The 26,925-nt window shown below is 40.2% G+C and overlaps 1 protein-coding gene across 1 annotated transcript in view; it reads left to right on the forward strand.

Moving 5' to 3' along the window:
• The window catches only part of mao (monoamine oxidase), a 32,858-nt gene extending 12,236 nt beyond the window's left edge, over nt 1–20,622 (forward strand). The window contains exons 2-15 of the mRNA XM_062431459.1: nt 3,509–3,603; nt 4,471–4,608; nt 12,482–12,586; nt 12,667–12,758; nt 13,231–13,372; nt 14,633–14,782; nt 15,057–15,216; nt 15,439–15,535; nt 15,898–15,951; nt 16,048–16,105; nt 16,196–16,293; nt 16,682–16,793; nt 17,820–17,882; nt 17,964–20,622. Of these exons, the coding sequence (XP_062287443.1) occupies nt 3,509–3,603; nt 4,471–4,608; nt 12,482–12,586; nt 12,667–12,758; nt 13,231–13,372; nt 14,633–14,782; nt 15,057–15,216; nt 15,439–15,535; nt 15,898–15,951; nt 16,048–16,105; nt 16,196–16,293; nt 16,682–16,793; nt 17,820–17,882; nt 17,964–18,119 (1,520 nt within the window). The 3' untranslated portion in view covers nt 18,120–20,622. The remainder of the gene's footprint in view (nt 1–3,508; nt 3,604–4,470; nt 4,609–12,481; nt 12,587–12,666; nt 12,759–13,230; nt 13,373–14,632; nt 14,783–15,056; nt 15,217–15,438; nt 15,536–15,897; nt 15,952–16,047; nt 16,106–16,195; nt 16,294–16,681; nt 16,794–17,819; nt 17,883–17,963) is intronic.
• Nucleotides 20,623–26,925: the final 6,303 nt, after the last annotated feature.

Consider the following 26,925-nt stretch of genomic DNA (forward strand, 5'->3'; position numbering starts at 1 on the left):
GACTCAGAAAAGGTGCATTATTAGCAGTGAACTTTGAGTTTAATGAGCAGTCAGCCACAACTCTATCCACTCTTTGCTTAGGGCTGTTAAATTGTCAGATTCTGTATTCAGTTACTATTGCTGCACTTCTCTTTACTCCTTTTTTTTCTGCTTCTCTGCACTTTTTTCTATTTAGCAATCACATCTTCTACAATGTAGTATCATCTCGTCTATATGTAATATATCTGCACCCTCTTTTCACAGACTGAGTCTTCATGCAAAATGTCCTATGCATGAACCCCAGCAAATTCGGTCGAGCGGACAATACAATCAACCTCACTTATCATGTCTCACCCCTTCCCTTTTGTGATCCCTCCTTAAATGCATACGCACAAAGGAGGGAGACGCACTGCTCAATCCACACCAGCTGCGCCTCAGATGACAGGAAAACTGCACTTCAAGGCCGTTGAGTCTGTTTGATAAATATCAAGCATGTCTTTAGGTGCAGAAAACTGCTGAAATGGGGCGTGAACAGCGTAGAAAAACGGGCAAAGAGGAGAGGACGAGACAGAGAAGGGGCAGAAATCTGTGATATCTCTCTTTGATTCTCTACAGTTTCCACCAAAGACCGGCTGACCTTTTTCCTCCATTTCTAATCCCACAAAAGGTGCAGTTTTCATGGCTGGGGGGCAGACACACCTGGAAAATGCTATTCAGCTCCTTCAGAGAGAGAAATAGCTTTAGAGAGCACAGGGCTGCAGACGCTTGTGCAGAGCTTAAATCTTAAAATAACATAAAAAAAGACAAAGTAGTAGTAAAAATGACAAACAGGAGGTTTATTTTTGTTGTCTAGATCTTGCCTTTACACATTTTCACATTTCCACAGCAGAACTGCTTGATGCTTGAATCTCACACTTTTCTTTCTTTCTTTCTTTGGTCTTCCTGGCTCCCTGCTGCATGAGCTGAATTTTAATCCGCCTCTCCTCACAGCTGAAGTTCAGTTCAGGAACAGTTATAGCATGTTGATTTTTCCAGCACAGTCCATTCTTCTTCCTCATTTCGCGGTGGGGGAATGGGGGTGAACAATGGGGGAATGCTAACTCCTTTGAATCCTTTGAAGTGATGGTTGCTTTGTACTGATCTATCAGTCATATTTATCCAAAAGCTTTTTTATGAAACAAAAACTGGGAAAAAATTATGCTTCAATTAAACCAAACAAGCTTTCCGGATCAAAGCAGTATCCCAACAGGAGGCTATTTTTGCAACGATGGCTGTAGGCATAAACAAGAGATGCAGACAGATGCTCTTTGTTTTCGAAGACAGAGACTGACCTTTTGAGCTGAGCGCAGGTAATAGCATCAATTTAACGGGGAAGATTCGTGAGCCTGGTCTGGCCAAGACTAATGCTTTCTGCAAAGCCTGGCAGGGTGGGTGTGTTTGCACAGTGAGGGAGGGCTGAAGTTAGGTAATACAGGACAAACTATGTTTAAACTAATATAAACCTCACTAGCCTCAACAGGGCTCAGCAGGATTTGGAAGGAGAAAGTAAGCGGGTGAAGACAGAAGGGTAAGAAGGGAATTTAGGGCAAAGGCCAAGAAAACATTTGCACAGATGTGGGTGCCTGCTGAGGTCTTGGAGCTGTTTGATCCCTGGCTTTCTATTACAGTCTTCATTTACGAGCAGGCTAAATACACCAAATTGCCAAAAATATATAGACAATCACATACTTTCTTTGATTTGGGCTTGACCCAACTTCCACTTAAAGAACTTCGTCAAACTTTGTAGCAAAAGTTTATCTGGAAAGGCCTTTCCTGTTTCAACATGAACCCCATGCACAAAGTCAGGGCCATGAATTGTTTTGCAGCTTGATGTGGAAGAACAGCTCAGAGACCTGACCCCAACCTCATTCAACACCTCTGGAATGAAAAGAGTTGCTGCTTCCAGAAGTAGAAATCACAAATATTTATCTGAGGACAGTTTTAGGCTCACAACTGGAGCATGTTTCAGCTCACTGGCTGAATCATCAGTACAAAAGATAAGGAACTTTGTTAAAAAATATATCTTCTTTGATAAAAAAGTAAAAAAGTACAAGCCTGTGTACATGAATGAGGTCAAAAACATCCGATCGTCAAGTTTAGGATTCAGGTAAATGCAACACTAACAGCAGGAGATTATGCTGTTAAGACAACTGATTTACAGTCCTTAGAGCTGCAACGACTATTCATTTAATCAATTAGTGCATTAACAGAAAATAAATTGGAAGCTTCTCAGTTCTTTGGATTTTGGACAGTTGATCGGACAAAACAAGACATTTGAAGATTTCCTCACGAACTTTAAGAAATCATAGAGAGTCATCATCAGTTATTTTTCACTATTTTCTGACATTTAATGGACCAAACAGTCAATCGATTAATCAAGAAGGGAATCAGCAGATTAATCGATAATGAAAAATAATCATTAGCTGCTGCCCTAGAATTTAGTTTCTGGATCTATTTTGTAAGAAATCGGCAACTACAGCTCTCTGTTTTGCTCACAACTGCAACAAAGAAGCAGATTGAATTGGCTATGACTGTCTGATGTGCACCTCTGACTGGCTTCTCCATAGCAACCAGAGTCAAGGCTCAAAGCTGTAGTATTTAGTGTACCAATTTAGTACCAAACTGACTGACAGAAGACTATTCTCAGTCAAAAATGATTGAAACATGATTAAAACATAAACCTTTAGGACTGTGACATTATCTGGGAGAGTCCCATGTTTCTGTGTTGAACAACATTAAACATTATGTGATGAGAAATATTTGAAAATGGGAATTCAGACTATGTGACAGTTTGAATGTCTGCTACACTGACATTGTCCAGTACCGCTCTTATGTCTTAATGAGTTAAAGTTATGACAGGGACTGCCTGAGGTTACTATGTCAAAAGCTTTGTCTCTGTGGTTGGTCGGTCAGTCAGTAATATTAAGGTCATGCTCTACTCTTTGTTTTGCCCTCTCTTTGTCCTCACATGACCAGAAGGTCAGCTGATATGTGGTTTGTTGGGAGAGTGTTTCTCTTTCCCCCATGTGCCTGCAAAGATATCCCCTTCCCCCTGCTCTCCCATCTTTCCCACAGCTCTCCAGCTAATGTTAAGGTCATTCAAAAGCCAAATATTAGTCTGTTAATCCTTCATTTAATCCTCTTTCAAGGGAGACCTGTCTACGGGAAAAAGGTTTAGGGAATAAAAATATAGATAAACTCAAACACAATTACTTAGACAACAGACTCAACAGTGCACTGTAATAACCAGAGTGGAGAAGCTTTAAGGTAGAAGAAGAGACGTGCATACTCTGTACTGCTCCTTTCGAGGCAGAACGTGAGTTGCACCTCGCCCATAGTCACACTTATTGTACATTGGAAATATACACCCTTACACAACATTACATAAGAATCGTCTGACCTTTGTAGTAATACAAGGGTCATGTGCAACGCAGGAAGTGTATTTTATGTGCCCTTAACTCAACTCTATTGTTTCTCCTTCCGTCTGCAGGTTTGAGTGCAGCCAAGCTGTTAAAAACCAGCGGACTCAGCCCTGTCGTCCTGGAGGCCAGGGATCGAGTCGGTGGTCGTACCTTCACTGTGCGGGTAAGACCAGGAGAGCCAACACTGTTGTACACACTGCTATTAAATGAGACTATTACATTGGACAGAATATAAAGCCAATCTGACTCCTGTTTCAAACACCTGTTTTTGGAAAGAGACTTGGGAGACTTAATTTAAGAGATTTAACACACTCTCACGCTGTTCAGTGGTATTTTCTTTGGCAGTTAGTTTAGCTATTTGAGGTCCTCATCATGACATACTGTGACAGGAGTAATTCTTGGCTGCTCGATATTTCAGCAGTAAAGATGTGAGAAGACAAATCATCAGGAATTAATTTCATCTGTGGTAGCAAAAACGCATTGCTAGAGCCACTAAAAAACACCTGCAGGTTAAACACTTTTAGGGCTGACTAACTCTTAAAGACACACTTAGAGCTCCAAAAATGAGTCAATTCATTATTAAACAGAAATGAATTGGCAACTACTTTTATAGCCGATTAATCATTTTAAGCAAATATATTTACTGGTTCATTCACAGCTTCTCAAATGTTTTTACCTTTTACCTTTTTTTTTTTTTACCATTTTATCCTTTTTTTGTCATTCTTGATAGCAAACTTAATGACTTTTGGTTTTAGACTGTGGCTCTGGCAAAAAAGATATTTGTTCTCTTTCAGATGAATCAGTAAGGAAAATAATTGTCAGTTACAAGAAACTTTCTATCCTAACAATATTAAGTCCACTAACAACCCAACTGCATCCAAAACGAATATGCAATGTTGTGAATACATAATAGTCATGTCCTTGAATATGTTATAATACGACCCCCACTTTTTCTAATTTCCTCAGCAAAAACATCATGTTCCTCCTTTTCATGTTGTGATATGTGTGTTTTTTCCCCCTCTCTCTTCAGAATAAGGAGACAAAGTGGGTTGATCTGGGCGGGGCTTACATTGGTCCGACTCAGAACCGCATCCTCCGATTGGCCAAGGAGTACGGCATACAGACCTACAAAGTCAACGAGCAGGAGAGCCTGGTGCATTATGTCAAAGTGAGTGTCCCAGCATACTTTTCATGTATCTATTATATCAGCAAGTAGCATTATCCAAAAGAAGGTTGAAACTTATAAATAGACTTAGTCTAAGAAGGGAATTTTCCTTTTAATTGATCTCACCTAAGAATAATGGGTTGATAAAACTGTGTAGCCATACTCGTCCTGAACAACATCAGCCTCTCAGACTCTTTCCCGAGCTGCTCAGAGAAAACCAAAGTATTATTCAAAAGATAACCAAACATTGTGTCCTTCTCATGACTTCCTACATATCAGCTGAGCAGCCCAGCCACCCCTCTCCTCTTCAGCATTAGTGACTGGAGATGCTAATCTTTGCCTGAGGGATTTCTGTAATGCAGTTTTTCTTTTCTCTGAGTGCTTGAAAGGACATCAAAAGCAAACAAAGAAGGAAGGAAGGAAGAGACACAGAGGCCATCTTTCTTGGTTCTTGTTATGCTTTTCTCCATATCTCATTAGTGTAGGCGCACCGCTGTCCTTAACACAGTGTTCCTCTACCTGATTTGATTTGCCATGGCTGCCATGTACCCTGGTCAAACAAACCCTTCTGTAAATCACTGGACTGCCTATTGCGGCTGGCAGCTTCCTGTGTGGTAGTGGCTTTGTCTGTGTTTCTGTGTGTGTGTGTACACTGAATGGAGAAAGCTTATCTGGACATAGGCTGCGTTCAAGTCAGTCAATCATAACTTCAGAGATGGACTTTGAGCTTCTGGCCTGCGAGTGAACACAAATGCACTCATTGCTGGATATAGAAAACTTTTTCTAAAGTGCACTGCTTCCACCTGATTTGGACTCGTGAAAGAGCCACACTATTTGGAATATAATTAATATTATATAATATAATGAAATCCAATTTAACTGCACACAAAGTACAGCCTCCTAAACCACCACAAAGTTGAATCAAGGTCTGTCTGACACTGTTAATGGAGACTGAACATTAGGATTTATTTTGCAGGACTACAGCATGGGTTGCATGAGTGCAGAGTGGATTTTCACTGTAGGAGCAGTTATTGATTATGTATCTACTGTTTGTCCTGAACTGGAAAATCGTCACTGTTATCATAATCTGTCAGACTGCCATTGCATGCAAGTCATGCAGAAAAGGTTCATGGTTAAATAGCAGTGAGCATGCTCATATTAATCCACCCCTTCCCTCTGTAATTGACAGTGCTCCTACAGTAGGTATGCACAAGTGAATGAATGCTTTTATTAAAGTTCATTTCCCATTGGTTTACTGTACGCAATACACATGGTACTGTGTCCATATGTGTCAAAACATATGTATATCAGATACAAACTCACATTACAGTACAGGTACAGGGGTGTACACTATGCACATTTATATGAAAAAGTAAATGAAACAATTTAAACACAATTGCTGTACAAAAGCACCATGCTGCCTGATCACTGACAAAACATTGATCTAGTTTTGATCCCTTATAGTATAGAGCACAAACTTTAGGTGCTCTGTGCTCAGGTCAGGTTGAGAATGACACATCGCTCTGAATGATAAATGTGCTCAATTTTGTGACAGGTTTCTACACACACGACAAACCAGCTTCTGCTTGGTTTCATAGCCTTCAGTCCCACCATTGTGTCTTTAGCACTGATGTACTGTTGACATGACCTATTTCAGCAGGGTTGTGAAATTTCACCGGCATGACATTTGGCTCAGAGAACAGATAGAAAATAAATCTGTGGTTTATTCTTGACTGGGCTTGACTGCCGCTGTGAAGCATTATGGGAGCTTCAAACGAGAGCGTGTCTCCGTAGCTACTATCTCTGCAAGATCCACTCAAAGACGCAGACTCGCACACGCACGCCACTCGTAGCTTCCTGGCTGGTTTCCATGGCAGCGTGCTTCATCAAAAGCTGCTCACCCCTATCAGCGTCAGACAGTGTATTTTACTGTGTGTTTGTGCATTTGTGCATAATGTGTTTAGCTGACTCTGCAAAAAGAACAGTTGCAAAATCTGAATGCACACTCACAGACAACAGCAGCTTTCCTTTAAAGGGTAAGGTTGGTGATATTCTATATTTTCTTATTGTCAAAAAATCTCATAAAAAGTTCAGCATTGCCTATTCAAACACATCAATAAGTTGTTGCTGACATGTTCCTTAATAATAATTAACATGAACACTGTATGTTATTTTGCATCAGTTCCACGTACATCCTTCTGGGGCTGTAAATACCTACTAGTGCTCCAAATGTGTATTAATCCACAGCTGAAAATAGTCCCTACCAAACATCCTACTTCTGTTTACTCCTGTTTGAGTAACATTGGTGCCCAGATTATGTAGAACATTATGTAGGCTATGTATGTGTGTCGTCTGTTTTAAATATTTATGTTTTTGGAGCTCATTGTCACACACAGAACTGTGAAGAAGGAAAGTATTGAGAGATTTACTAGCACATTGATAGTTTGGGTCTTTATATAGGGCTTGTTGATATTAATAAATATGTCAAATTCAGTCTTATCGGGTAATTCTCACCAGCATTGAAATTCGCCTTGTACTTATAATTTAGTCACCATCCAAAAATCACAAATGAAAGATAATATGATAATGTGTGTTACAGGACGAGATAAACAACAGTATTAACATTACATACGTGCAGAGGGACACATAATGGAGCCTAACAAGAACATGACACGGCAGTACCTCACCTTTCAACCATACAATTCAAGCCTGTGTTGTCAGATATCTAATCAGGAAGTCATTGAATGCTCTTTAAGGTAAAAGAGCAGTCAAAGGTTTGAGGGAGTGCTGCAGAAAAGAAAACTGTGCTACTGGGATCATTCAAACAAAATATATACAATAACACAAATAATACATTTGTATATCGTATATTTATATATATACAGGGAAATGTTATTAATAGTCTCAATTTTAATGACAACCTTTGACTCCTCCAGCTACCCAGATTTTTTTTTTGTTGTTAATCATAGGCATGCACATGCATATGTGCTATATTGCTGTTGTGAGTATCACTACACTGTGTTTTGATTGTAAGTAGCTTTGGATTAGCCAAGAAGCTATTTAGACAAATAAGCTCTTAACAATCACAGCTTGTTAAAGTTTCCTGATCACAGGACAGGTCTGACATTATCAACAGAGGAATGCATTTGCGTTCATCAAACCTTTATGACTTCACATGACAGTAGCTGGAGTAAAAGCAAACCAGCATGTGTGCCAAGCTGTTGTGTAATTAGGGCTAGCTTTCAAGCAAGCTGCGTAGCTAATCAGCTTTTCTATGGAAGATTGTAATCCAAAAGGCCAGTGCTGGTTTCCCTTATCAGCAAACTACTGCCTAACAGGCTGCTGCAGCTCAGCACTGGATTTATTAATGAGGTATCACTATCAGAGATGGGGAAACAGACTTTTTATTAAATACTGTCCTTGGTTATCAGAGATTGAGAAAGAGCGTGAGATTGTCCCATTGTTACTCCAGCAGTGTGGATGTCGTGCATATGTGCACGTTCACAGCACCGTGAGAAAAGTGGCTGATGACCGTGCGTGAACTTAAACTATGCTAGATCGCCACATTTACAATTAATTAATAATCCATGATAAGAAAAGACTGTACTGGTGTTGTGAAATGAAGTTCCTTATCTATTGTCATACTGCCTGCTTAAAGCTGGAGTGCAGGACTTTTGTCTCCCACTTCTGGCAGTGGCAGTAAAGGGGAGTGCTGGGCTGGGATAGTCTCACACAGGCATGCAGCACCCTGTCATGTGCACCCTGACTGACAGGCACAAAGAGAGAGCTGGTAAAAATAGATATGTTTTAATGACCCACCGGGCCAAAATTGTATTTGTCCCAGTATGCCAGACGGTCAGCACACCACTGGCCTCAACCTACTATTGTGGCTGTAAAATGGTGAATAGATTGTTTTGAAAGCCACATAAAATTACTCAGTTTACTGTCAGAATTAGATCCATTTGGTCTGAAAACATTTGGAAAGTCTAGAAGAGCTGCACTATTAATAACCAAATAGCCAACAGGGAAATGTCACACCCAACTTGAGATTTAAAAACAAATACAGAGAGATTTATGTGGACATGGAAGGCCTAATCACCTCTGTGTGAACGCATTTGGCAAGAGCATGCACGTAACGGATGTTAGTTTATGTGTAAAAGTCCTAGTCTGCAGGTTTAAGATCCACTTAAGATCACACTTTATGTAGTTATTTTTGGTCATTGGATCACATTTGAACTGAATAGCCAATCTCCAGCAGGCAATAGTGGTTTAATACTGACTGGTCAGAATTTCTATGTCTTTGTTAAAGTATATTCACTTCTTTCTTTTTTTGCCCACTCGGTGCAAACTGTAAAAGATGATAACACAACATTTGACATATTATCACCATATGAAGTAGTTGTGGTGCATTCATTTGGAATCCAGCACATGGGGTCTAACATGCATCACAATAATCACAATAATTCAACAGTAGAGGAAAAACAGAAATTAAACCTGTATTCACTGATTTTATTGACCACTTGTGGTCAACACAACAAACTGTGAACACATACATACACATACATGACATATTATCACCTCAATAAGTTGAGGATGATTGTTAGTTACTCACGCATCATTTACAACAGAACCTACTCTTGAGGAAAACACCTGGTTCATTTGCTGCTAAATGCACCACTGTGTTCACCAGCTGCTCTCTAACTGTGTCTGAATGTATTTGGTGCTGGGCAGGTCATGTAGGTTGATGAGAGCAGTAAGACTGAACTAAAACAGTGAAGTTATGGGCCGTAAAAAACAAACATAAAAAAACGAGCTGAAAGATGCACAACTGCAGGGGTCATATTTCTTTGTGAGTTTGTCACTATTTGTGACAAATTTAACATTACATTTAGTCCTTCAACCCATTATTAGTTAAAAACGAGGCCGTAAAAGAAGAAATGATTAGATTAAATGATTAGAAGTTATAAATAATGGGTACAATAGTTTTTTATAGCTCAAATAAGATCTTATGATTTGAATGGGATTATAAATGAAAGATATGAGTGTCAGTCCACTTCAGCTTGTTTCTCATATAGCTGTTCACTGATTTGGAAACAGATGCTGCCGTGCATCCTCTTCTCTCCCTACTCCCCCCCCCCCCCCACCACCCACCCCACACCATCTCTGCACTCCTCCTTCTGTATTCACTTCACCACCGTCACCATGGTGACAGACCTGTTGTTCCACGGCAACGCACAGTTCTGACCATGGCAGCAGTTACTGTACGCTGTGAGACACTTCATTGTCTCTCTGTCTGATTCCATGTATGAATTGAGTTTTGTGTTACAGATATCAGACAGTAAGACATAAAGTGCTTAAGAGATAATACTGATTCAATTGTTTTATGATCACAACTAGGTGTAGAATAGTAGTATAATACTAGTATAACACTTTATGGGGTTCAATGTCCACTGACCAACAATAGGACTGGATAATCATGAATAAAACCCTCCCTTCTAACACATTTTATCTTATCAAACAGTATTTCAGATAACGATAGATCACCTTCTGCATGTTATAATGTAACTATGATGGATTATTTGATGCCCTCCTGACTCACCTATGAGCACTACTCTGATTAACATATCAAAGTTGATTGCTGAACTACTTTTGGACTTTTCGAACAAACAAAAGCAGCACTGTGATGACAGCAAATCCCTGTGTCAGGTTATTTTTATCTAATAAAAGTGACTCGGATTGACTTTGGCTGCTTTGATGCTTTTTGATTTTTCATTTGTTTGATGTGTAAGTATGTGTGTAATTCAGCAAAATGTTGAATTAAAGAAACAGTTTTTTGCACTTTAACCTCTAAAAGTGTTCCTTTCATTGGATTTACTTTAACTCCCAAACTGTATAACAGAATCACAGTTATATTCTGTATCTGCTAGATCTAACATGTGAATGAAACTAAACAACTGCTTACACTGTGTGAAATGTTCAAACACAATCCTAAAAACCATCTGGGAATATTCCAGTTGTTTGGACATATTTGGTAATCTTTGGAAAGGGAAAAGGGGGATACTCTTCAGCAATGAAACCAGCATGTTTGTAAGGCCGGATAACAGTCATGGAAACTCTTAAGTGAGCAAATGCAAAAGTTGAATATGCAGCAGATTTGTGTCTCCAATAAAATTACAGCAAATCACATGACAAGCCAAAATGTGGCACTGTATATTGTAAGAGGCCACTATTTGCTCGACACGGGTGCAAACTGAGCAAATACAACTGTTCGAGAGTGAGCACATGACAGTCTGTACTGTGGATCCTCTGTGAGGCTGAGAGCACACACAGTGACATCTCTATATATTGCTGAACGTTGTTGCTTTCAGGGGAAGCTGGTGTTTAACAGAATTTGAAACAAAATCAATCGTCAAGTTAAATGTCAATAATGTAACGCCAGAGAGACTATGCACAGTAACATCAATACACTCATATAAATGGACAGATATTGTTCCCCCACACAGCTGAGACATGATTGGTAGAAAGCAACAGCGTTATGAAATAGAGCTTAACGTATAATCATGATTATCATTTCCAGAGAATTGACTTAAGTAACCTTGATCTCTTTGGAACCCTCCTCCACTTTCTCTGCACGTGTTAATCAGTTGTGCGGTTGAAAAATAGAGCAAAAGTCCAGCTAGCTTCAAATAACACATGGATTGGATTGTAGACACTCTTATCACGCCTGATGACTATCAAATCTTTAATTGGTTGTAAAATATTACACAACTGGAAATGCTCTTCAGTCATTCTGACTAAGCATTTTAGAGGTCAGCTAGGGGTTGACTGGTTTGAGTATTCAAATGCCAATACTAATATTATAGGTTTCAATGTGCTATTGTTCATTTTTTTAATTAATTAAACCTTCACTGGTTTTGTCCCCAGCAGAGTGGGACCAGAAGCTCTGAAGACACACAATTCAAAAACAGTTAACATACAAAAGTAGGAACAGTCTGAATATCATGAGATGGGCAGGAGCTGAAGGGTTCAAATAAGGGGGAAGGTTATGTAATTTGTTTTCCTGTTTTCCTATTTTATTTAATTCTTCCCATGTGAGATTTATTGTATTATTTTTTTTTTTAAATCAGATCAGATAGTTAAGCTAATGGAGCTGTATGGCAGCAACAGTCCTGTCTCTGCAGCAGGGCTTTAGTCTCCCCAACAAAATCAGATTGTAGATTGTCATGCGTCAGGTGTGAGAAACAGAATTTAGTGAGGTTAGTAATGTGTGTCTGGATATTTAACGGTGCTCTCCTCATGTCTGTCCATCCGACTCATGCATATAGTGACTGGTTTGATTATGAGAGACTGTCAGACATCTGATCTCAAACATCTTTGGTTATGAGGTGACTTGTGATGTGATGTGAGCAGCTATTCAAAAAATATATATTTACATACTGTATTGTATTATAGATATATTACTTTGACATTTATGTTCTAAATCAAGGCGAGAGTCCAATAAAAACATGAGTTGTGCTGAAGAGAGTCCTGCTTTTTTATTAAATTAAATATAACATTCAGGAAGTCTGGGACACATTGCTGACTTGAGGAAAAGAAGAACATTTGACCAATAAAAATGTCAAACAGACAGTTTATAATCAGGAAGGAACTTTTTTTTTAGTCACAATGTCTGCCAATAGCTTATTGCCTGTTGCAGGCCACAATAAGTATATGGAAGGACCACAATGGCAGCCAAACTCTAATATCACTGTCACCAACTGTCTGAGCAGAAGTTAGTGATTTATAGTCATGTGAGAAAGCAAACTTGTAAGTCGCTTATACAAAGCCTTGTTTTTTTATAATGATGATAATGATCATTATGATGTGTGTCCATTAGGGAAAGTCTTACCCGTTCAAAGGCTCCTTCCCTCCCATGTGGAACCCCATCGTCTTGTTGGACTTCAACAACCTGTGGAGGACAATGGACGAGATGGGCAAAGAGGTAAAACTGGACCATTATTGTCTCTGTTCACATACACACTAAATGTGAGTTTCCTGCTTATCCTTCCTCCTCTATTTCAGATCCCTAGAGAGGCTCCCTGGAGGGCTCCCCATGCTGAGGAGTGGGACAAGATGTCCATGCAGCAGCTCTTTGAGAAAATCTGCTGGACCAGGTAGGACAAAGCAAGAGATAGTTCCCTTTATGGTTATTTCCTTTGAATCACAATGAGACCAACTGTGCATGTTTTTCTTTTATATCTCCCATAATTCAATATTTAATTTGCTTGACTATTGTTTCAGCCACTATGGCCACATCAGGAAGTGGATCAGACATCTTACATAATCCTATTTCTTTCAAAATAATATTTAAAAAAAAGAACTTCTATACATAAATAAGTAAATTATAATTTCTTATTAAACCAACCATCCATCTCCTGAGACATCTAGTAATGGAGTGAAAATTGTTCTATTCTTACGTTAACATACAGCTGCACACAAGGATGAAATTCCTGAATTATCCCTTTAACACGGTGCACTCTTATTGCCAGTGAAGAGTTGCTCCAAACTAGCTGAATGAATAAAAGCTTATGCTAAATTGAATATTGATTTCTAACTGTTCCCTCACTCCCTCTATCTGTCTCTAAGAACTGTCCGCAAATTTGCCACGCTGTTTGTCAACGTGAACGTGACCTCTGAACCCCACGAGGTGTCAGCTCTCTGGTTCCTCTGGTATATTAAACAGTGTGGGGGAACCATGAGGATCTTCTCCACCTCTAACGGAGGACAGGTAGGTCTTCACCATTGTGTGCAAGTCAGCTTTCTTAAATGTCCACATCTGGTTTCATCTGTACTGTAGATTGATTGGAGATACGGCTTTTGAAGAAAGTAAATAACAAAATAACCATTCTTATCTTCTTCTTATTTTAATCAATACTCACTGAGCCTTGTCACCCAGTGTTTCAGCTTTCTAGAACATCTTTTCAAAAAGCTCACATAGGGACAGAATCCAGTGCACAAGAGGTGAGCGAATTTGTGTGAGTTTTTTGGTAACCCACAGAGATGCAGTCAGTCATGCAAAACAAGAGGTAGAGCATCAGTGAGAGATCCCACAGCCTTTTAAAGGAGACCTAATACATTTACCTTCATTTCCCACAGATCAGCCCAGCATAATTACTAGCCTCACAAAAGCTGTTTTCTTGGAGGGAGCACATTCTGCTACCGTATTTTCTAAAGCCAAGGAGCCCTGTTGCCATAGCCACCAAGAAATGGGATTTGTGTTTAGGTAAACAGAGGATGCTGTGGCGAGCTCTGTTGTCATTCCCCATTTGCCAGGCCTCCCTATTTCAAATACACACACTTGTTTATGGGTAAATGCATGGGTAATGCACATGCAGGCATGTTGTTCAGTCTCAGTGCAACTTTCCACTGATGCTGAGAAAGTGAAGTCGTCTTTAATCAAAAGAGACAAAAACAGGTTCACCTTGTTTCACTGCCAGGACCAATTTTGGTTTAGCCAATAATTTCTAGAGACTGGCAGGCAAATACATCGAAATGCCACAGTGGAATGCATACAATGTGTTTCTGATCAGGGAGAACAAGAGTTGACACTAACCATATGGAAAAGGTCACTGTCTATTGAATTTTGTGTATCAGAGCTTTGGGAGCACGTAATCTATCTCCACCCCCACAGCCCTTTCCATTCAGCAGTTTCTGGCCTGAGCTTTCCAAACACATCTTCCCTCAAGGTTCAAGTTGTTAAAATTTGTAGTGAAAGAAAGATGGGGGATCTGGGATAACAAGTATGTAACACCGGGATAAATCAGCAGATTCTGTCAGCTTCCTCCTAAATCTAAGTTTTATTAGCCTGGCAGAGTCTTACTCTGAGGACAGTCCGACTGTTTTATCCAGCAGAAATCGAGACTGCCTTTCAAGTAGAGCATGCAAAATCTAGACTAGACCCCTCCAGTCCTGCAACATTGGCATTCTGTGGTTCAGCCAAAACTCACATTGTATTTCTGGCCCCTGCTCTCTCTGTCCACCTCTGCAGGAGAGGAAGTTTGCAGGCGGCTCTGGTCAGATCAGTGAGTGCATGGCCAAAGACCTGGGCGACCGGGTGAAACTGGAGTCCCCAGTCTACAGGATCGACCAGAGCGGAGACATGGTGGTGGTGAAGACGCTGGACGATCAGACCTATACGGTAAACATGTCAAAGCCACATTAGGAGTCTTATAGCCAAATGCATGCTATTGGCATGTTGTATTAACAGCAAAAATAGAAGTATTATTTTTACAGTGCATAATGTGACATAATGTAGTCTAAGACATTGTTGTAGATGATAAGAAATACTGTAGATGTGGAAGAATATAACTCAACACAGCAGCAGGTAATATTGTTCTATGCTGCCATCTACTGGTCACATTGCTGTTCAAACAGTCCTCTGTCCCTCTCTGCTGTTTGTGTCTCTGTCTTAGGCCAAGTACGTGATCTTGGCCACCCCTCCTGGTCTGAATCAGAAGATGCACTTTAACCCCGAGCTGCCTCCGCTGAGGAACCAGCTCATCTCCCGCGTCCCCATGGGCTCTGTCATCAAATGCATGGTCTACTACAGAGAGAACTTCTGGAGGAAAAAGGGTACGCAGGAAGAGGAAAGAGAGGGAGAGAGAGGGATTGCTGTCTTTTATAAGATTTGTTTGAATTGCTTCTAATTGCTTCCTTTTGTTGTTGTTCTTGTTTTCGTGTGTGTGTGTGTGTGTGTGTGTGTGTGTGTGTGTGCGTGCGTGCGTGCGTGCGTGCGTGCGTGCGTGCGTGCGTGCGTGCGTGCGTGCGTGCGTGCGTGCGTGTGTGTCTCTTCAGGTTACTGTGGCAGCATGGTGATCGAGGAGGAAGGGGCTCCCATTGGACTGACCCTGGATGACACAAAGCCTGATGGGACTGTACCTTGCATTATGGGGTGAATACTGAGCTGCAGCCAGTTCTCTGGCAGTGCAGATAATATCATATCATACTGTGTATAATATATATAACATACACTACAAGGCCAAATGTATGTGGACACCCAAACATTACACCCAAATGTAATTATTGAAGAGCTCCAGTGGCATTATCCTGACGACAAATATATTATTATAGTATAAATATTAGAATAAAATGGCAATGAAAACTGAGTAGCATAGTACAGTAACATTTTCTAAACTTTTATTTTAAAGTGGAAATAATAGAGATAAATAATAAAATGTCATTTCCACTGTTTTTCACTCTGAGAGGTGCTGCAGCCTGAATATTCCTCTTATCACTTTCACTTCTCTCCTCCAGATTCATCCTTGCCCGCAAGTGCCGACAGCTGTGTGTGCTGACCAAAGAAGAGAGGTAGATACACAAAAGAGACAATAGATTAATACACTCTGTCTCACAAGCTGCATGATACAGTCGGTTTAATCCAGATGGTTGTCTTGTTGCGTTTAGGTTGAGGAGGATTTGTGAGATCTACGCCAAAGTGCTGGGAACAGAGGAGGCTCTGCATGTGAGTTTGGTTACTGCAAACATTTGTCACACAGCTACTGCTGTATTTGCATTACTCAGAACTTAACCTAACCATTTATTTGTCTGTCAGCCGGTGCATTATGAGGAGAAGAACTGGTGTGAAGAGGAGTACTCTGGGGGCTGCTACACAGCCTATTTCCCCCCAGGAATCCTTACCCAGTATGGCAAGTAGGTCACGCACACATACTGTAAATACACACACAATCCTGTTCATGTTTATGGCCGTTCATATGTATGAATTTAAGAATGACACAGAAATGTCAGCAACAGCAATGATTAAAGCAGATAATTAGATAATAAAATTTATAGTATTCATTTAGGGTTTGTTGCTTTTGTAGTTTCAGTTGATCCATCATAACATTTGTTCAGACTAGAGAAACTGCACTTTTAATGAAAGATTAATTTACACAGGACAGAATAATGCTTTAATAAAATTTTAATTCTTAGCAGCTGTTTTCATGCAGTGGCTGTGGTCATAGGTAAACATGTATAATACTGGAGACTGATGCTGGTTATTCTTCTAACTTCTCATTTCCCCTCTCTTTCTTATCTTCAGGGTGCTGAGAGAGCCAGTAGGCAAGTTGTACTTTGCAGGCACGGAGACGGCCACAGAATGGAGCGGCTACATGGAAGGAGCGGTGCAGGCTGGAGAGAGGGCAGCCAGAGAGGTCAGCACACAGCACAGCACAGACAACCTCAACACACTGCTCTCTCACAAACCACAAGATCCACTGATATTTCCTCTATGAAAAGAGTAGAGTTCCTACGAATAAACACAGTGGGCATATCTGCTGGTTCAAGCTTTCACTCTTACTTCGAAATCAACTTCAGGAGCAGGTGTTTTATTAGCTGGTGTCAGTTAAGCTTGTGACATCATCAGCCTAATCTGCTTCTAAGCAATCAGCCGTCACACCTGGTATTCATAAGCTTTCATCTGCTTTAAAGATGGAGGCTTTAAAGTAAAACTGGAAGCTTGAAACTAAAAATAAGCTTCTGTCAGTATTCTTTATTTCTTTAATTAATATACAATATGTTGTTGATGTGTTAAATGATTTTAATATATGAGTATAGTACCATGAGTGAAGTTATGAGCATGGTTAGTTCCTTTCAGTATAGTTATGAAAGGTTTTTTTTCCCCCACATGCATTCTGCAGAGACCCGCACCTACTCTGCCTCTGATATTCGTAGTCTAACTCAACCATCTAACTCCTCATGCCTAAACTTAACCAACTGCACCAATAAAGGTGAAGAGTACTAGCTAATTAGAGGCAGAGTAGAGTTGGTCCTCGTGGAATTTGGGAAGGAAAAAACGTGGATGTGTTATAAGAGCTAGATAGGGCGCCACCACTCAGCTTTTCAGCCAATCTTTCCCAGTGGCCACTCACAGTATTGCAGCAAAAAAAATCCCACTGAGGCCCAAAAAGCATTTTCCCAATAACCACCATTGTAAAAGAGACATCTGAAAAACCTTTGACAGGACACCTCGAACTGCAAAGCACTGCTCCTCCACCTCCCCAGCCTCCCTTAGCATTAGCATTTTCTTGTTGTGTGCGTGTTCATCAGTGTGGGGTTTGTGAGCTTAAAGCCAGGTTTGTCTGAATGATTCATACAACCAAAGTGGAATCCTTTTAAAATAACTTATTTAAATCTTGATGTGAGTGCCCCGACTGAACAAACAATGTGTTCTGTTGCAGGTCATGTGTGCGATGGGTAAAATCCCGCAGAGTCAGATCCTACAGAAGGAGCCTGAATGTGTGGTAAGGGAAACTTTATGAATATTTATGTGGTTAAATGCAACTCAAAAGTCAAATAAATGTAACTTTTTGTGCCTCCAACAGGAAATCCCTGCACTCCCCTTTGTCATCACCTTCTGGGAGAGAAATTCGCCTTCAGTGGGTGGGCTCTTGAAGCTGATAGGAGTGTCCACCTTCCTGTCTGTTGCCACCGCAGCTGGCGTGGTGGCCTTCAAGAAGGGTCTCCTGTCCCGCAGTTAAACTGCCCACACCTGTCATATCTCTCCTCTGCGTCTTAAGGGGGCACATCTCAATAGAGACTGTACTTGTGTACTTCTAGTGCATTACTTTATGGCCTAAACTACAAAGTAGTGAACTATATAGAGTATAGTATACTGTTTGAGACTCACCCTGCTGTAAGAAAGACTGTTAAGCTCAAACTAAACACTAATGCACCATCACCCAGTGCACTGATATTATGAAAGAGAGAGAGAGAAACAAATAGAGTAACAGGCTGATTAAAGGTTGAGAGAGACAGGTTTGATAGAGATGAAGAAGACCTAACAACAGTTTAAATACTACAGTTTTAAGATTCAGATTGTAAAAATGACAGAAAAAGATAAGAATCAATTCTTAAAAGGATATATACATATATGTATATAACTATTATATACTGTATATGACCATTAATATTCCATACATTGCCAATGAAATTCACAACTTTGATTACATGAGTTTCTTAACCCTCTTGTTGTGTTTGTTTCATGTTAATTAATTCTGTGTTCTCAGTCCAGAATGACTGCTCCATTATGGCTGATTATGAATCCATAGTAATACATATATTATCACCTAATGGTGTGTTAGATCTTTTTATCAACGTCAGTTCTTAAGTTCATTACAAGTTTTGAACTTGTATTTGCTATTCATGGCCTGTAGGCCTCATCGACCAGAGTTCATATAACTCACTTCTGAATAAAAAAAACATAATGTGTGAATTATTTGTATTTGGAAGAAAAGAGAAGTAGTTTGTGTGAGAGGAAGTGTCTCCATCTGATGAGTGGGCATGTGCCTAAACTCAGTTTTACTCACTTTTGGCCAGAAACACCACACATGTAGAAAAGTTAAATGAAACACTGAAAACTGAATGAAAATTACCAAGTTATTTTGTGTGTTTAGATACTCTGTGTGTGGAACCTTTAATAATCAATTAAATTGAATTAGCAATATTTTTCAGAGATAACATTTGAAAATTGGTATAATTCGACCAGAACACAACAGGAGGGTTAAGTCATCATGCTTACTGTGTATGTATGTGCTGTATTTGTATGTCAGCATGCATTTGTGTGTGTGTGTGTGTGTGTGTGTGTGTGTGTGTGTGTGTGTGTGTGTGTGTGTGTGTGTGTGTGTGTGTGTGTGTGTCTATGCGTGTGTGTCTGTGTCTAATTACCTCTGCTGATTTTAGGTGCTGATTTATTCTGGGCAAGCAGCTGTAGCTGTTTGATGATCCAGTAACATCAGAATAGAACAGTTGTGCCATTGCCCATTACAAAATTACAGGGGAGGTTAAAGGATAAGTCTGGAGATATTCTGTATTTTTCTTATGTCAACAAACCAACTTTACAACAACAGGCTAAAAGCAATGAACAGATCCCACTACAAGTGTTGCCTGTGTAGCCAAAGCCTGAACTAATGTGCCATTTGTGCCATAGAGCTCCATTGTGTCACACATCAATGAGCCACACTGGACTATATCTTTCTTCACTGTGACGAACATGGGCACTGCAGTTTATTTTAATTCAATCCCAAACAGCCTGCTGTAAGTGATCTAAGAACATGACGAACTAGACAGAACAGGGACTGTAGATTTAGTCCCCCATCACTTACACTGTAAGTGCATTATGAAGGGATCTTTTAATGTGGAGAATGAAAAGAAGGGGAAATTATGTTCATTTGGGTCCCTGACTGTGGTTTTCAGGCAGACTTGACAAATTGTGAACTTATCCTTTAACACAATTCTCATTTTCTCTTATCTCTTTACATTAATGAATCATTCATCATCAGTTTGTGATCCAATTTTAAAGATTTACATTAAGAGCAACAGCCAGGGGCAAACACGGTAGGGAAATTGGAAGCTATTGGCAGACACACTAATTCATTGTTAGTTTACATGGGATTTGTTGACAATAACAAACGTTTGTATGAAGAAGGAGAATAATACAGCCAGCCTTATCCTTAAGTGAAAAACCTGTATTTAGGGGTAATGTCGTGCTACTAAGCTGCTCTGTATGGTTGTCTTTCAGTAAATGTAATGAAAGCATTCGAATGTAATTTCTTCAGATGAGATAACACATAATATTTGTTGCTGTTTTATTATAATCAGAATTTTGACAGGTATATTCTTTACTTTTTGTGATTCATGATTTAGATTAACACAAGGTTTAGTACTATACTACCAAAAAAAAATGTTTTTAAAGCCCAAAACTGACATTTGCTCTATTGTTGGAAGTCACTTTGGAATCATTGACCACATTTGTATATCAGTGTGAATTGGAAACATGTGACCAGCCTTCTTCTTTGCAGGCATCCAATAATCCATTGACTTACCTTGTTGCACCTACAGTAGAAGCTTTATTGTGTTATTCACTCATAGAGAATCTAATGAATCACAGAAGATTTAGCTTATGTTTTAAATGAAATGTTTTATTGTTTCTTTTGTAAATTGTTTTTCCTTGAGAAAAGAAAATTGCCTCTTTTTGAGATAAACTTTAAAAAAAAAACAAACAGATGAATAAATGAAGGATTATACCCAGAAAGGCTCTTGACATTTGGAAAGACAGAATTCATTCTTCACCATTGAAAAAACACAACTGACTACTAGCAGTAAATGTTAATTGTTGACCATGTTGCAAGCACTTCCACACCAATCCATAATGGGTTGCACTTTGATGTTAGTGATCATTTTTCGAGGGGAGAAGAAGTTGTGTTTTTTTCGTAAAACAAAAAGGATCTCGGGATGACTCTCTTCAGGTGGACATGAAGAAAACCAATCAATACATGACTTTCTTCTGTCAGTTCATCTGTTTTATAGGGTGTTGCACTGTGAGTGCAGCTGAGAGTCATGCTGTTCCTGTCCCAAAGACTGGTGTGTGTTGTAAGTGTAGTATCTGTCGTGCCTTAATGGAAGTCGTAGTGTTTTTGTCATTTCTCTCAAGTGCCTGTGTGACTCTGACACTATCTGCCCTTGCTCCCCTCCCGCCTGCACTGGAGGTGAGAGGTCAGATGGACCAAGCCTGTTGGTTTAACGCATCTTCAGTAACCATCAATATGCAGGGACCAGCTCAATAACACCTTGTCCCTCTTAGTGTGTCCAAAACCTTTCATTTTTAAACTTTCCCTGTATTACCTGAGTTATGTCCTCACTGTAAACTCAGGTAAAGCCGGGCGTGTAAACACAGTGTCAGCTGGGAATAATAGAGCTCAGACTGTTGGGTTGATCAAACTGCTTATCTCCAGTGAAGCCAAGTTTGTGTGTGTTTTGTATTGTGATTGCAGTGCTTCACTCTCTGTCTCCCCTTGTGGCGCCTGTATGTACCCTCTGTAGCTGCTTCCTCCTCCATGCGCTGACCTTTGACCTTCCAAACCTCACCCCCAAGACCTTCCCCCCATCCTAGCACATTCACTGGTTTGTCACTCTCCCCAGACATAAGGGGAGTCTTTATAAAACAGAGAAGGACTGGACGGCGGTGTTATCTGATCTCAGTGAACGAGAGAAGCCGGCACACGCTGTCCGTCCTAAACTACAAGCACCAAACCGTCAGCAGACATAAAATCTGGTTATTCACTGTCTGATACTCAATGATTGTTTTCTGGAGACCTGAGACTGTTCCGTCCTCTTGCCCTTCTGTGCATATGAGCCTCCATAACTATTCCTGTGAACTGTTCTTTGATGTCTTTAATTCCTCAAACAAAGCTCGTGATATTTAAAAGAAAAAAATGTGAAATAAATCTTTTACTCGTCTTAAACTGTGTGTCATTGTGTTTATTTTTGGGTGTGGGAGCAACTACATATGTCCACCCAAAGGACTACGAGTCTACAGCCACACTATGTTCATTGTAAAGAAAACTAAACTGTTTCATTTTGTTCTTGATTGAGCAGATCTAAGTGTAGTGAGCAGACAGTGGGTGTCCAAATAAACCCAAAAGCAGAAAGGTCAACATGTTAAATCATTGCGAGATATTATGACATCATGTGTAGTGTCAGGTGAGCAAAATGTGAACAAGATAAAGTATGAGCGAGTTTACAGCCACGCTAGCAGCTCTGTGAGGCTGTGCTAAGGCGCTATAGCGTATTCAGCCATATACTCATCAGTATGTTCAGAAGGTTTCATTCACCATTTTAGAGTGTTTGCATCAGTGGCGGCTGGTCAATGCGGGGCGCTGGGGCGCGCCCCATCCAATAATCTAGAGAAAGTCTACTTAAACATATTAAATATAAATTAATTAGATAATGCTAAATCATTATAAAATAAAAAGTATTTGCTTGTAAAATGCGCCTGTTAGTCTCTCAACACCTGTCAGCATTCATTATAAATCGATTCCAAATTGTATTTTATTAATTTCTATATGTACTTCCTGTATGCGGGGCGCCGGCCTAATGGGAGTCAATGCAAGCCCTCAAACTTTTGACAAGCACATGACCTGAGGCTGCTCTCTCATTGGCCTGCGTCACGTTTCCCACGGCGCCCCGGACACGCCCACTTTTATTGGCAGCGAATTGTTGTTGTTTCATGTTTTGTAATCTACTGTGATTGGACAGTTCCGGCTGTCATTCATGCCCTCCCGTCAGCCGCTGTCACCATAGACTGTATATAAAATGGACGTAACATCCGTGACGTCACGGAAGCGAATGCTTGGAAGCGAATAGTATTGGATCTGAGCAGCGCCATTTTGAAAATTTCAGGTGCATGCTGGGTAAAAAATAACACGGATTCTACTTATATGGGCATCAGGAGGAGCATGAGGTGCCCTCCTGAACCTGTGAACCAATCAACCTGTCAATCACAACGTAGCCACGCCCTAATGCATACCCTGCTTTATCGTCAAATATAAAATCAGGGAGGCCAACATTTCACAAATGAACATCATACTGCATTGAAGAAGGCTTTAAACTAGCGATTGAGACCATAAACACATTTTGAAAACGTTTACTCAGGTTATAAAAGAGAAGTTGGTGAATTCTCCATTGACTTGTATAGAGACGGAAGTCCTTTTGACACCAAAACGGTCGCCCCCTGGTGGCCTTTTGATAGAATGCAGTTTTAAGTTACTTCCGCGTTCGCATCATTTCAGAGGACCAGAACTCCCCGCCTGGCTGTCACCCAAACTCCTGCTGACGGTAGTTTCAGGAGATGACGTTAAAGTGGAGCCGCGGAAATTCAAGAAGATTATTCTGTAATTTCTCTACAAAAACATAATTTCACAAGACTTTCACTAGAAGAGAGAAAGGGGATAAAGCAGCAGCAGGTGATGGAGGAGCTGAGAGTTTCTCCTGCTGCTGTTATGATAAACGGAGCTGGCTAGCTGGATGCAATGTGAGTTATTCCTTTTATTGCTTAATCTGTTTGCTGTTTCAAAGTGTCAGCACCGAAGCGTTGTGGACAACGACAGGGGAACGAGACCTAAAACATCTCTCTGAAAAAAATCAAACACAAAGCTGCAGCCATCTAGACAATAGCATGAAGCTAAGTTGTTTTTAGCAGACTTAGCATTGCTGAGCTCTTTCTGCAGCTGTTTCACCACATCTGGCCACATGTAGACCTCTGCTATGCCAAGCTCCAGAAGAGGAACATAGATTCAGTCAGTGGCTGCATCCAGCAGCTCCAACAGGACATATAAAAGATCACGTAGTAGCTGCATTGCTGTTATTAATATTGTAAAGTGTTAAAAAATACTTTATAAAAGACATAACTATGAAGTGTAAAAAACTAAAATGCATAAATGCAGGATAAGAAATGATGGAAGTAATTTTGACTATTACAGTTGATTTGGGGTACATTTCATTATTAAAATAAGTTAAATAAGTTATGCTTAATCACAGCAGTGTATAGTGCTTAATGCGCCATCTATTGTCATGTTTAGGTATTGCAACAACTAACAGATTACAGTGAAATCAGGACTGAAGACACAATAACTAAAATATAGGTGGTGCCTCTTTTTAAGCATATTACCTTATTGGTAACTCTGCTTTAACTGCTGGTATCCATAGGTGATGTGAGTGAAATGGGCATTTTATCATGTCTGGTTATAATTTTGTATTCCTCTCTCTGTGGGTCAGAGATATTATACTGGGACAAACCAGGGGACATTATAGTGTGTTGTGTTGTTTTTAGATTGTTTTTTCTTTTTTTGCTGTGGTATGAAGTGGTGCTACGGCTTATTTGACACTAATCCTAGGACCAGCAACCATCAAACTGCGCCCCCCCAAACATTTTTTGTCACCAGCCGCCACTGGTTTGCATGCTAACATTTGCTTTCTCACGTTAAACACAAGATACAGCTAAGGATGATGGGAATGTGGTTAGTATTGCGGGTATTTTGGTCATAAACCAAAGTATTGGATCATTTAAATTGTTGACATACATTAAATTAGGGGATAGGTACCAAATTTTATGTTGATCCATCCAATAGCTGTGAAGCCATTACTCAAATTGTCAAATGATGGTGGCACCAGAGGAAAAGTCAAGGGATCATCTAAGTCAGTAGGATTTATCCTCCGTGTATTATAAATAAATTATTATTATCTAATAATAATAAATAATAATATAATAATTGTGTGGCACTTCAGTAATTGTTGAGATATTTCAGTCTCAATTTAAGTCATTTATAGACAGTAATTGACAGCTCTTGAGCCCCTTTTCTGGCACAACTAAAATATACTATAGTTTAGTTTTTGGTGACTGTTAAATCATATGTGTAGATTTATATGCAGCTAGTACTTTAAAGCTTTTCAAGACAGATGAGTGATTCCTATTAAACTGTGTGTGTGTGCGTGTGTGTGCGTGTGTGCGTGCGTGCGTGCGTGCGTGTGTGTGTGTGTGTGTGTGTGTGTGTGTGTGTGTGTGTGTGTGTGTACGTGCGTGCATGTGTGGCTTCATGCCAGATGCCATCCTATGTCACCTCTTCTGTATTTAATTTAATCTCCCCTTTCATCTTGTCACTGCAGGGCCATTCACATAAATTCAAGTATTGTAAAATCAATATAAAGCATAATTGGACGCTAATATTAGGATGTCAATATTGAGATAATATGCTCATACTGTTGTTTGTGGCTAACAAGAGTCAAATGTTGAAATATTGTAATGTTGTCTGAGGCTGAGGTTTCTACTTGAAGTTATGAGCACGGCCACTGGAGGGCAGATGACTACCAGCAAAACAAACTCCTCACATTTTGTCGTGCATATAACTAAATATTGATGTCCAGACACCTGCTATTGTTGTTTTGTTGTTATAAATGCCATAAGAATTGTTTACAGGGGCCTGTGAAGTTTTGCTGTCACATCAGTCCTGATCAGGGGTTAGTCATGTTGTCTCTGGGCTGGTTTTGCTGGTTGACATATGGCACTTATGTTACTCTCATCACTCCTGTCTGAGCTGTGATAGCCAGCAGCTTGTACAATCCCAGATTGACACACCAGGCTTAGTCACCGCAACCGCTTTCTAATACCGCACTGCACGTCTCTCACAGCATATGCTTCCCAGGCTGCAGAAAGGTTGTGTAACTGCAGCACAAGAGCAGCTGCATGGGCAGTGGCTGCACAGCTGGTGCTGGGGTTGCTGTTTTTCAATACATCTGCATGCAATGACATGAGAACGAGCACACACACACGTACACACACACACACACAGTCATGTTTCCATCACTTCAGAGGACATTCATTTGCTGGAGACTTATGCTAACCATAAGTCTCCACCACATGCCGAACTGTAATCTCTATATAACGCTAAACTCACATTAACTTTAAACCAAGCCTTCACCCTAAAATATATGATTCACATTGAGGGGATTTGCTTTTTGTCCCCATAAAGGAGGCGTGTCCCCACAAAATGACTGTGTAAACAGACTTATGTCCCCACAAAATGAGGAATACCTGATACATACACACACACACACACACACACAAACACACACACACGCAACCTTTAGACACACTGTCCTCTCTTTATTAGACTGCAGTCCTGCTCCTGGCCCCAGTGCGGCTTGCTGTGATATGAAATCTGACACTGTCAATTTGCCTCCCAATCCGTCAGACAGTGGATTGGATTCAGATGGCAGTGTTGTGGGGCCCGGGGACTCGGAGCTGTGGCCTAGGCAACCACTTACCACCATCCACCCACAATCATATCCCCACAAGTTCCCTCAACAGTGAAATCGCTTGCAATCTCCCGTTAAATGTGGCCATTGCCAGACTCATTGGTAGAATGTTTTCTCAGGTGTCAAGGGTGCTCAAAGTCTCTCCCCTGGTGTTAAGGTGAATTGCTGTAGTAAAGTTCTCCAAAAATAACTGTTTTTGATGAAAAGCTATTTCTTTCTTTGATTCTGGTATTGCCATTGCTCTGCCATTATGTGTTGGCATTCCAATCGGGCTACATCTATTGTCCTTTGCCCTTAAAATCTTTGTGTATTTTTATGTGCAAACAGGAAGATACCATTATTACCAAGATTACCATTATTAATAATAGAAATACTAAGGGCAGAAAAACTAAAAAGGCAAAAAAGAGAGTATGTATTTGTGGAGCAATGGGTTTTCGTTTCTGGGACAACAGGCTGTTGAACTAATGGGCTTTCAGTCCAATGGCATGTCGCCCTTCTAAACTAAATGCTGCAATCTGCTAACCTTACAGAAGCAAAATTGCAAGGTAACGTTAATGTAACTCTCTTTATTGAAAATGAATGATTTCCACCAGATTGCTGTGTATGTGATCCAGTTGTTGTGTTTTGAGCCTGAGCCCTAGGTACAGTCAATGCATCCAATATTGATACATGGATGACTAGGCAGTTGGTAGTCAT

Source organism: Scomber scombrus, chromosome 13, assembly GCF_963691925.1.
Source record: "Scomber scombrus chromosome 13, fScoSco1.1, whole genome shotgun sequence".
Classification (NCBI taxonomy): Eukaryota; Metazoa; Chordata; class Actinopteri; order Scombriformes; family Scombridae; genus Scomber; species Scomber scombrus.